The sequence below is a fragment of the Alosa pseudoharengus genome, unplaced genomic scaffold, assembly GCF_046254945.1.
Source record: "Alosa pseudoharengus isolate Yale_2024_CS ecotype anadromous, Long Island Sound unplaced genomic scaffold, YU_APseudo_1.1 YU_APseudo_1.1_scf_21, whole genome shotgun sequence".
In the NCBI taxonomy this organism is placed as follows: domain Eukaryota; kingdom Metazoa; phylum Chordata; class Actinopteri; order Clupeiformes; family Clupeidae; genus Alosa; species Alosa pseudoharengus.
The window spans coordinates 953,444-965,645 of record NW_027468674.1 but is presented as its reverse complement, the minus strand read 5'-3'; the positions used below and the strand labels follow the sequence as shown (position 1 = coordinate 965,645).

The 12,202-nt window shown below is 43.8% G+C and overlaps 1 protein-coding gene across 1 annotated transcript; it reads right to left on the bottom strand.

Moving 5' to 3' along the window:
• Positions 1-129: 129 nt before the first annotated feature.
• LOC143137417 (serine/threonine-protein kinase TAO2-like) lies at positions 130-12,000 on the bottom strand. Its single transcript, XM_076297601.1, has 8 exons — positions 11,465-12,000; positions 8,302-8,436; positions 4,285-4,356; positions 3,860-3,961; positions 3,284-3,329; positions 1,872-1,968; positions 600-713; positions 130-410 (listed from the first exon to the last, which is right to left on the bottom strand). The coding sequence occupies exons 2-8, from the start codon at positions 8,425-8,427 to the stop codon at positions 269-271; spliced, it is 699 nt and encodes a 232-aa protein (XP_076153716.1). The 5' UTR covers positions 8,428-8,436; positions 11,465-12,000; the 3' UTR covers positions 130-268.
• Between the last annotated feature and the right edge of the window lie 202 nt (positions 12,001-12,202).

The window sequence follows — 12,202 nt, the reverse complement described above, 5'->3', positions numbered from 1 at the left end:
ATACTTATACAAAGTGCTCGTCTATGTCTTGTTGATCTGTGCAGTGGACACTTCGGGTGTGTGTGTTTTAGTTTGTATCTGTGGATGTGTGTGTGTGTGTTTGTGTGTGTTTGTGTGTGTGTTTAGATTTTATCTGGGGATGTGTGTGTGTGTGTGTTTAGTTTGTATGTTATGTTGATATGTTGTTTTCCTTCTTCTCAGAGTTAAGTGACCTGATGTGACGTGTGTGTGTGTGTGTTTGTGTGTGTGTGTGTGTGTGTGTGTGGGCTCAACTTCCTGTTAGTGTGCTGAGCAGTGTGTTGCCATGGCAACTCTCACCGAGCTCGATGCAGGTGATGCCTATGGACCAGACGTCCACCTTCCCATCATACTGACCCTCGTCCATCGCCAGAATCACCTCCGGAGCCATCCTATACACACACACACACACACACACACACACACACACACACACAGACTAAATCACCTCTGGAGCTATCCTCAAGGCACATTAACCACAGTCAAGACATGCCCGTGTGTGTGTACGTGCTTGTGTGTGTGTGTGTGTGTGTGTGTGTGTGTGTGTGTGTGTGTGTGTGTGTGTGTGTGTGTGTACTCACCAGTATGGGGTTCCCACAAAGGAGTTGGCAGGAGAGAGAATGGAGGCGGAGCCAAAGTCACCCAGCTTCACCTGACCCGGTTCCGTTAGGAGGATATTACCTGCCTTCACATCCCTACACACACACACACACACACACACACACACACACAGCAGAATAGAGTGACCCGGTTCAGTTAGTGCGCACACACACACACACACACACACACACACACACACACACACACACACACTAGGGGTGGGCGATATATATCGTCGGCGATAATATCGTGATTGTTGTTTTAACGATGTGCAAATTGACATTATCGAGTATTTAAATTACTTATGGGGAAAAAACACTCGAAATCACGCACTGAAGACTCATACATTCCCAGGAGGTGTATGCGGGAGAAGCCCCTGGCTGCAGCAGAGCAAGTGTCACGTGGTCACTAGTGGGTCACAACGTTGTCCCACGCACGCCTAATGCTTATTTTGTGCAGCGAGAGCGAGAGTAGCCTACTTGGGATTTTATGCGGCTACTTCTGTTCAAGTAGCATTGTATGATGAGACAGTCACGTTTTTTCCTACACGGTATTATATGGAGAGAAAACATTTGCCTTTGAGTATTTTAATAGTCAGTTGTAAACAAATAACTCTTCTCATGTAACTCTTTTGTAAATGGACTGAAGTTCGCTCTAAATATCTACGTTTACCGATTATGCTAACCGTTAGCATCTCTATGGGATTTCTCATATACATTAGCCATAAGCTAACGCATTAGTTTCTATTCTGTAACTTGGAATGCTAGCCTACGTGATTGCTCTAAAACAAAACATAGAAGGAAATAACAGAGATATAGGCTACTCTGTTGGTCTGCTCTTAGTTTTACAGTGAATCCTATGTAAAGGTTTGAAAGGAACTTCAGCTTCAGACTTTCTCTTGGGAAACTGTTAGGCCTATTCATCTTCTCTAATGTAGCTGGCTACACCATGTCATTGCCACACACACAAGTGGGGGCAGAATTGGAAATTTGTCATAGAGTGACAATGCATTGGTTGATTTGGTTAAAAAGTCACAGGTTAGGTTATTGGTTGTTATTGTAATGATGCTATTCATAAATAATGAGCTGTAAAGTAACTCACACTTTAACAAAAACAATTTTTGAAAGGATATCGACTAATTATCGTTATCGTCAAAATCACAAAAAATATCGAGATATTATTTTTTGTCCATATCGCCCACTCCTAACACACACACAGCAGAATAGTGTGAACCGGTTCAGTTAGCGCTGTACCTGTGGATCATGTTGTGTGAGTGGAGGTATGCCAGGCCTAGCAGTGCACCATGGGTAATAGCAGCTATTTCCACTTCCTGTAACGGCTTTTTGTGCACTGAAAGAAAATATATTTAAAAACAAATTAGGGATGACACACAACACTGGATTTTTAGCTGATATTCAATATCAAACTCATTTTGGCTGATGCCGTGATGCTGATACACACATATCTTATTTGGCCGAAGCCAATACACAAATATCTTATTTGCCGATGCTGATACACACATATCTTATTTGCCGATGCTGATACACACATATCTATTTGGCCGATGCCGATACACACATATCTATTTGGCCGATGCCGATACACACATATCTATTTGGCCGATGCCGATACACACATAACTATTTGGCCGATGCCAATACACACATCTAATTTTGTCGATGTCGATGCTGATACACACATCATTTTGGCCGATGCCGATACACACATATCTATTTGGCCGATGCTGATACACACATGTCTATTTGGCTGATTTATTCTGAGAAAAAAGAAAATCTCATAAAGAAATAAATATTTTTAACAAAAACATTTGCTCACAATTATTGGCACCCCCTACACAATGTAACGGAGGCATTTTCCTATCTAATTTCAGCTTATTTAAGTTAATCAGAGTGTCTGTGAACTTTCAGAAGTAGTTCATGACTTTCCTTTTCACTAAGGTATTAAAGTAAAGTGACACAGAGGTTAAATCCTCTTGGAATTTTTCAACATCGGAAAGAGAAGAGAATACACTAAATATTTTTTTTTTTTATAAAGTGTACATTTGTAAGACTTCCAACTCTTAACTTCCGACTCTTACTGTTGCATTTTCAAATATAATTTTCTTTTTTAAATCATGACATTTGTGTGATGCTTTCTTCAGAACCCTGGTAGTTTGTGCCGATTTAATGTATCTGCAGAAGTGTTCATATCTGGTGATGCGGATTACACAGTTCTGACTGGTTAACTGGCGATACTGATGTCCAATTCTGACTGGTTAACTGGCGATACTGATGTCCAATTCTGACTGGTTAACTGGCGATACTGATGTCCAATTCTGACTGGTTAACTGGTGATACTGATGTCCTACTAATATCGCACATCCCTAACAGACACATTCATATACATATTCATATATTCATATACACCCTTTCTCTCTCACACACACACACACTCTCTCTCTCATATACACTCTCACACACACTCTCTCTGTCACGCTCACGCTCGCTCACACACACACACACGTACACACACACTCACACACTCTCTCTCTTCCTCTCATATACACACACACTCTCTCTCTTCCTCTCATATACACACACACTCACACACACTCACACACTCTCTCTCTTCCTCTCATATACACTCTCACAGACAGATTGCTCACCTTCCAGGAGGTCGGATGCAGATCCCAGGCAGTACTCCATTACCAGCTGAAAACACACACACACACACACAAGCATCAAGACATCGGCTCTACTAGTGCAGTTATCATATCCTGGTGCCACACACGCACGCACGCACGCACACACACACACACACACACTCTCTCTCTCACCCAGGCGGTGTGTTCTCTGAGGTAGCATCCTCGGTACTCGATGATGTGTGTACACACACACACACACACGCACACACGCACACACACACACACACACTCTCACACTCACACACTCACACACTCTCTCCCTCTCACCCAGGCGGTGTGTTCTCTGAGGTAGCATCCTCGGTACTCGATGATGTGTGTACACACACACACACACGCACACACGCACACACACACACACTCTCACACTCACACACTCACACACTCTCTCCCTCTCACCCAGGCGGTGTGTTCTCTGAGGTAGCATCCTCGGTACTCGATGATGTGTGTACACACACACACACACGCACACACGCACACACACACACACACACTCTCACACTCACACACTCACACACTCACACACTCTCTCCCTCTCACCCAGGCGGTGTGTTCTCTGAGGTAGCATCCTCGGTACTCGATGATGTTTGGGTGACGCAGCTTTTGGAGAAACTTCACTTCCTTTATGATGTCCTGCCATTTCTGAGAGAAAGAGAGACATGTGAGTCTACAGAAAATGTGTGTGTGTGTGTGTGTCAGTGCCTGCATGTGAGCATCAGAGTGTGTGTGTGTGTGTGTCAGTGCCTGCATGTGAGTATCAGAGTGTGTGTGTGTGTGTGTGTGTGTGCGTGGCAGTGCCTGCATGTGAGCATCAGAGTGTGTGTGTGTGTGTGTGTGTGTGTCAGTGCCTGCATGTGAGCATCCGAGTGTGTGTGTGTGTGTGTGTGTGTGTGTGTGTCAGTGCCTGCATGTGAGCATCAGATTGTGTGTGTCTGTGTGTGTATGTCTGATTGTGTGTGTGTTACCTCATTGGACTGCTTGCCACCGTAGGACATCTTTTTGATGGCCACCACTTCATTGGAGCGCACATCTCTTGCCTGGCATGACAAGAGACAACATCAGCCACAGCCCCTCAAACACACACACACACACACACACACACACACACACACACACACACACACACACACACACACACACACACACACACACACACACACAGACACAGACACACAGACACACAGACACAAACTCAAACACATGGAACTATACTCTCATTTAGGGATGTAACGATTACCGGTATAATGGTAAACCGCGCTAAAAATGTTGATGATAACAATTACCGTTTTCATGTCAAACATCATGATTATCACGTTTGATTACCGCGGTGTGGAAACCGTGTGTTTAATCCTTCCCAGCTTCATCCGAGCCTGCTTTTGACATACAGTAGGCCTGGTACAATGGAACAAAACTGCTACCCTACTGATTCTGTTATCTACTTGATGGATTTAATTGTGGCACAAAGCCAATTAAACATGACCAAGGAAAAAGTGAATGGGACAACACACAATGCCACGGTAACATGCATTAAGTAACGTGCACTGAGCATTAAGAATGCTCAGCTCAGCCAGGTTTGTTTGTGCAGTCAGGATGTAGGCCTATGAATGTGAATGAAAATATGCCCTTCTCCAGTAGCAATAGGCCACCTTAAAATGCACCAGAATAAAAGAATCACATCTACTCAGTAACAATTTTTTACCCTCCCTCAGCACCCCCTCTATGAGCACCCCCAGATGAAAATGAGTTCCAGCGTCCCTGGTTAAATGTTGCACTTTTGATAAGGTTTTGTCTATATTTTGTAATAGTAAATGCTGTCACACTTTTTGAAACTATATCAGCTTGTGTAGGCCTATTAGTCCTTTCTGAACATATTGAACACACTTTTAAAAATATCGCGATAATACCGAAAACCGTGATAATATTCGTCACTATAACCGTGAGGTTAAATTTTCATATCGTTACATCCCTACTCTCATTCCAGCGTAATAATCAAGGAACACCATGGGCGCAGCACCACGATGATATCATGCAGCCGCTGAAAATAGTCCCTGTAGGCTAACTTCCAGCAACAAGGTTGAGCTGCAGCAGACGAATTGGTTAGTGACGATTATAACGCCTGAATGAGAGTAGGCCTACAGTTCCATTTCAAATCAGCCTAGAAAAAACTCTGCTGCGCGTCGGGGTCCGGTTCGCCCTGTCGGGACCTATTTCCCGATAATGGCAGGCGTTCTATACATTATCCATTTCATAATATTGTAATAATAATAACAACAATATAAACAGTATAACAACAGTATAGCCCAATATGCCCCCCCCCCCCCCCCCCCCATGTATCTCTCCCCGTCAGACACCTTAACTAACATATAGCCCAATATGCTATAGACACCTTAACTAACATATAGCCCAATATGCCGTCAGACACCTTAACTAACATATAGCCCAATATGCTATAGACACCTTAACTAACATATAGCCCAATATGCTATAGACACCTTAACTAACATATAGCCCAATATGCCGTCAGACACCTTAACTAACATATAGCCCAATATGCTGTCAGACACCTTAACTAACATATAGCCCAATATGCCGTCAGACACCTTAACTAACATATAGCCCAATATGCTATAGACACCTTAACTAACATATAGCCCAATATGCCGTCAGACACCTTAACTAACATATAGCCCAATATGCTATAGACACCTTAACTAACATATAGCCCAATATGCTATAGACACCTTAACTAACATATAGCCCAATATGCCGTCAGACACCTTAACTAACATATAGCCCAATATGCTATAGACACCTTAACTAACATATAGCCCAATATGCTATAGACACCTTAACTAACATATAGCCCAATATGCCGTCAGACACCTTAACTAACATATAGCCCAATATGCTATAGACACCTTAACTAACATATAGCCCAATATGCCGTCAGACACCTTAACTAACATATAGCCCAATATGCTATAGACACCTTAACTAACATATAGCCCAATATGCTATAGACACCTTAACTAACATATAGCCCAATATGCCGTCAGACACCTTAACTAACATATTTCCTGCAGGAAACACTGACTGCAACTAAACAAATCTTGAGAAAATTGCATCTTGAACTTAAAATCGTGAATCACATGAAGTTGAGCGTATCGTTACATTCCTTCCACACACACACACACAAACAAACACGATCCATTCCATTACACACACACTAGGGGTGTAACGGTTCATGTATTCGTATTGAACCGAAACGGTACGGGCGTCACGGTTCGGTGCATGAATTTACACGGAGAATACACGGTATAAAAATACATAAAACTCGTGTGCGGATTAATTAATGTCATGCGCAATTACTGTTAAGTAGCGAGAGTTACGGGAGTTCTTTAGCGACACCTAACGCTAATCTGTAGCCTCGCCTTAGCTCTGAAGCTCTGATTGGCGCCTATGTTTTTTTTGTCAGGTCGTCGGTCGAGTCCGTCAGTCATTAGCAGCACTAAGGTTAGACCCACAAGAGTTAGAGGATCCGCTGGTCTCTTTAAGATCGCAAGTTTGAGAACTTCAGTTACAGTAACGTTAGTACAGGCGAAAGAGTGGTGGATAAGATGAAACTGTGTGTCGATGTTGTTCAGCAGTTGTTGGGTATGTGAGTGGAAAAAATGCTACACATATTCGAAGCCATCACCCAGATGATGTAGGCTACCAATCACTGAAACGAGGGGAAAACACTTTCCCTGCGCTTCAGCAGCCTTTGGATACACATACAAATAGGGCCAAAACCTATGGCTTAAATTAAATGATTTCGTAATGACAGAAAGCTATGTAAATCGCGTGGTAATTACCTTTATGTTGGGGTAACTTGTAACTTCTCACATGAGGAGCTGGTAGTGTTAAGTGCATAGACAGCAAAATAAAGTGACAACGCTATAACCAGGCTAATAAACAAACCATGCTACGGTGAGTTAACGTCAAAGGGCAAAGTCACGTGACTTCTAGTTGTAGTCTGTTTATGAAATGAAAGGAGCAATTTCGTTTTTTAAAAAAAAGGCAAAATAGTGTGATATTTTCACAGTTAGTAGGCTAGATTATTACTTCACACACAATAAAAAAAATATTGAGGCAAATTGTAGACCCTTCCATATACAACTAAACACAGATGTTGAAGGTCTTGCTTAAGTGGATTTTTAAAAATAATTTTTCTATGTAATTTGCACTTTCAGAAATAAGAGATGCTGTAGGCCTATTTTCAGTTTTATAGCTGATTGTCTTATTTTGTTTACAAGTTACAGATGGAGTCTGTGTACTTATTGTACTGTTTAGCCTACATCTTACACACTTCAGGCTGTTGCAGATAGCTCAGGGAAGAGACTGTATGACACTAGGTGGTACAGCCTGAGACATGTACAAAAAAAAAATGCTTTCTGCATTTTTGTTTTGCTTTTCCCTCCATTGTACCGAACTCGTACCGAACCGTGATGTCCGAACCAAGGTATGAACCGAACCGTGACTTCTGTGTACCGTTACACCCCTAACACACACACACACACACACACACACACACAATCCATTCCATTCCACACATACACACACACATGATCGATCCATTCCATTCCACACACACACACACACACACACACACACACACAATCTATTCCACTCCACACACACACACACACACACACAATCTATTCCACTCCACACACACACACAATCTTTTCCACTCCACACACACACACACACAATCTATTCCACTCCACACACACAATCTATTCCACTCCACACACACATACAGACAATCTATTCCACTCTACACACACACAATCTATTCCACTCCACACACACACAATCTATTCCACTCCACACACACACACACAATCTATTCCACTCCACACACACACACACACACACACACAATCTATTCCACTCCACACACACACACACAATCTATTCCACTCCACACACACACTTACAAAGTAGACGGCTCCAAAGCTCCCGTGTCCTATCTCCCGGAGGTCGGCGAAGAGCTTCTCGGGGTCGTCTCTGTAGAAGAGATCCGCCACATCCTTCAGGTTCCCTGCCCTGACGCTCGCCGGCATGGCCCGCTCCTGCACACACACACACACACACACACACACACACACACGTTTTAGAACTGGAAGGCTGTGAAGTCTAGTTCTGTACTAGTCTGTACTGCTGTCCAAACCCACATTCAACATTCAGTGTTCTAGAGCAGCGTTCTCGTGCTCAAGGTTCTAGTGGCCAGGGCTCTAAAGGCAAAGCGTTCTCGTGCTCAATGTTCTAGTGGCCAGGGCTCTAGAGCAGCGTTCTCGTGCTCAAGGTTCTAGTGGCCAGGGGCCGTATTCACAAAGAATTTTAAGGCTAAAAGTAGCTCCTAAGTGGCGAATTTAGGAACAACTAAAAATAATGGGCGTGTCACTCCTAACTTTAGGACTCCTAATTTTTCTCACTAAAAGTAATTCACAAAGCATTTTAGACCTAAAAGTAGCACCTAAGTCTGGGACATCTTAAAAGAAGTCGAGAGGACTCCTAACTCCCTAAGACCTATTCACAAACAGCTTTTTGTGGCATTTTACGTTGCGATGTTTTGAAATGCGTACCAACAACAACCAAAACTACTCATTGTTAACATGTAAATTAAATGTAACGTTTCATTGTGAATAAAATTAAAATGTTCTCCTCTTTGCAAACGTAGGCATATGGTGACAGATTAGCCTAATTTAATAATGTTGCAATGATATTGCATCAATCCGTAGGCCTATGTTTCATTAGGCTACTAGGCTATTTGTTTTGCCTTACTCTTTATTCATTTAGGCTAGGCCTTTTTATTCAGTTATTAATCATCTTCTGTCCTTCTCACTACTTGTGTAGCGCACGCATTCTCAGACCTGTGACCTGTCAGTCATCATCGTAAGGGAGGTGTTTGGAATTCCCGCATTACAATCGTCAGCCAATCAAGGTGGTCACTTCAGTCAAGCTCGTGCATGAGTAATGACGTCATCCATAGCAACGAAGACTCACTCTTAGTTTAGGAGTTGTCATTTTTCCTTACTAAGAGTAGGTCTGAAAGGCTTTGTGAATAACTTTTAAGAGAAAACTCCTAGCTAAACTCTTTTAGTGCGATTTAGCAGTACTCCTAGTGGTAAGATAAAAGGCTTTGTGAATACGGCACCAGGGCTCTAAAGGCAAAGCGTTCTCGTGCACAAGGTTCTAGACACAGCACACACACACACAAGACAGCACACACACACACACGACAGCACACACACACACACGACAGCACACACACACACACGACAGCACACACACACACACACGACAGCACACACACACAAGACAGCACACACACACACAAGACAGCACACACACACACACACACACACACACACAAGACAGTACACACACACACACAAGACAGTACACACACACACACAAGACAGTACACACACACACAAGACAGCACACACACACACAAGACAGCACACACACACAAGACAGCACACACACACACACACACACAAGACAGCGCACACACACACACACACACACAAGACAGCGCACACACACACACACACACACACACACACACAAGACAGCACACACACACACACACACACAAGACAGCACACACACACACAAGACAGCACACACACACACAAGACAGCACACACACACACACACACACAAGACAGCGCACACACACACACACACACACAAGACAGCACACACACACACAAGACAGCACACACACACACAAGACAGCACACACACACACACACACACACAAGACAGCACACACACACACACACACACAAGACAGCACACACACACACAAGACAGCACACACACACACACACACACACACACACAAGACAGCACACACACACACACACAAGACGGCACACACACACACACAAGACAGCACACACACACACACACACAAGACAGCACACACACACACAAGACAGCACACACACACACACACACACACACAAGACAGCACACACACACACAAGACAGCACACACACACACACACACAAGACAACACACACTCGCACCACAGCACAGTGTGCACCCACACACTCGCACCACACACACACAAGACAACACACACTCGCACCACACACACACAAGACAGCACACACTCGCACCACAGCACAGTGTGCACCCACACACTCGCACCACAGCACAGTGTGCACCCACACACTCGCACCACACACACACAAGACAACACACACTCGCACCACACACAAGACAGCACACACACACACCACACACAAGACAGCACACACTCGCTCTGAAAACTCTCGTCTAACACATTAATGCAACTTGGTCGCATTCTGGTGTTTCTGGAGTCTGGTGAACTGTCACAACATCAGGCTTTAAAAGTAGCCTTCAGCTAGCCATTAACAACACCCTCCGGCAGCCCAGTCCCCATGTCATTAAGGGACCCCCCCTCTCCTCACAGAGATAACCTCCTTACTTACTGCGGCGACCAGACATGGACTAATCTTACATCACTGTACCATGATCTAACGACAGCTAGACTAACACGTTTAGCGTGTCATACAAAGAGCAGAATGAAACGAATCTCACAAATACTGACACGTTAACCATTTTAATATTTACTTGGTAACGTAGAACTGTTAAGATTGCAAAGTTGAAGTTACTGGCCTAATGTAAGCCGTTAGCTAGCCGATATAGCCTAGATAAGTCGGTAACAGTTGCATCAATGTAAACAAGGGGAAGTTTAATAGAAAAATGCAAAATGCGACAAAGGGTAATACAATGTTGCTGTAACGTTAGCCGTATTGACAACACTGTCCATTCATTAATGTGGTTGCTTAGTTTGGAAGCAATAATTCTTCAATATTCTTGGAAAATGATAACCTGTTGGCAAGCCAGCTAATTTCCTAGCATTAGCAAGCTATCAGACAGAATGGCACAGATAACCATCCTAGATGAGGAGAATACAGCACCCATTATAACAGGAGAATAACGGCCTTCACAATACATTAGTAAGCTTGAACACGTAGCCTGTGCGTCCGCTGGCGGTACATAACAACAGATCAGTAGACAAAGGAATTATGGTTGCTCTTAGCTTGGTGACCTACCAGCGCTTACGGTGATCCTTTAGCCAGCTACGAATTAAGCGTTCCCAGTGATTGGGAGGATCCGCAGCTTCGCAGCACTGATACTAGTTTACCACCGCCTCAGATCAGAGAGCTAACGTTAGCTCGGTTTCCCATTTCCCCGACGTCGTCCACTGCACCACTCAGACACCTTTATTGAAACGCTGGCAAACCAATTGCGCCAATACTGCTTCTGCCTTGGCTATCTAGCTATTGGAACAACCATAGACAGTAAGGGGAATATAAGCAGCCAGAGAAAGCTAACGTTATTCCTTGATGGCAGCTCCTTGTTAGTGAGCTAACTGTAACGTTAGCTCACTAGCTAGCTGTTTTCAGTTTGAATGCGGGGCGCGGCTGCAGGTCCTCGTCACCCAGTCCACCGTCTGTCATATTGGACCTTTACATTTGTTCAGTCGTTGCCGTCAGTTGAGATGTGTATTATCAAGTCTGTTGTTTGCATTGACGCCTTTCTCTATCACCCTTTATGTCCAGAAAATATAAGATGGCTACATGGGGCGGGAGCCAACCGGAAACGGGAAAGAGGTCAAAGCTATAAAAATCTCTTTCCTGTGCACGAGAGACGGGACGCCATTATTCTAAGGTCAAGATTTCAGACAGGCTCGGAAATGTATTTTTGTAGTCTGGCTGTTTGCATCGTGGCATCACCAATGGTTGCACATAATCATTAATGCGTAGCATGTGTGGAAGAAGGAGAGATTC

What these genes read in the sequence shown, in the direction of transcription:
- LOC143137417 (XM_076297601.1), bottom strand. Translation starts at nt 8,427, where the DNA reads ATGCCGGCGAGCGTCAGGGCAGGGAACCTGAAGGATGTGGCGGATCTC. An exon ending in GCTTTGGAGCCGTCTACTTT is followed by an intron (nt 4,357 to 8,301) that starts GTAAGTGTGTGT and finishes TTGTCATGCCAG; the next exon opens with GCAAGAGATGTGCGCTCCAA. An exon ending in TCACACAACATGATCCACAG is followed by an intron (nt 714 to 1,871) that starts GTACAGCGCTAA and finishes GTGTGTGTGTAG; the next exon opens with GGATGTGAAGGCAGGTAATA.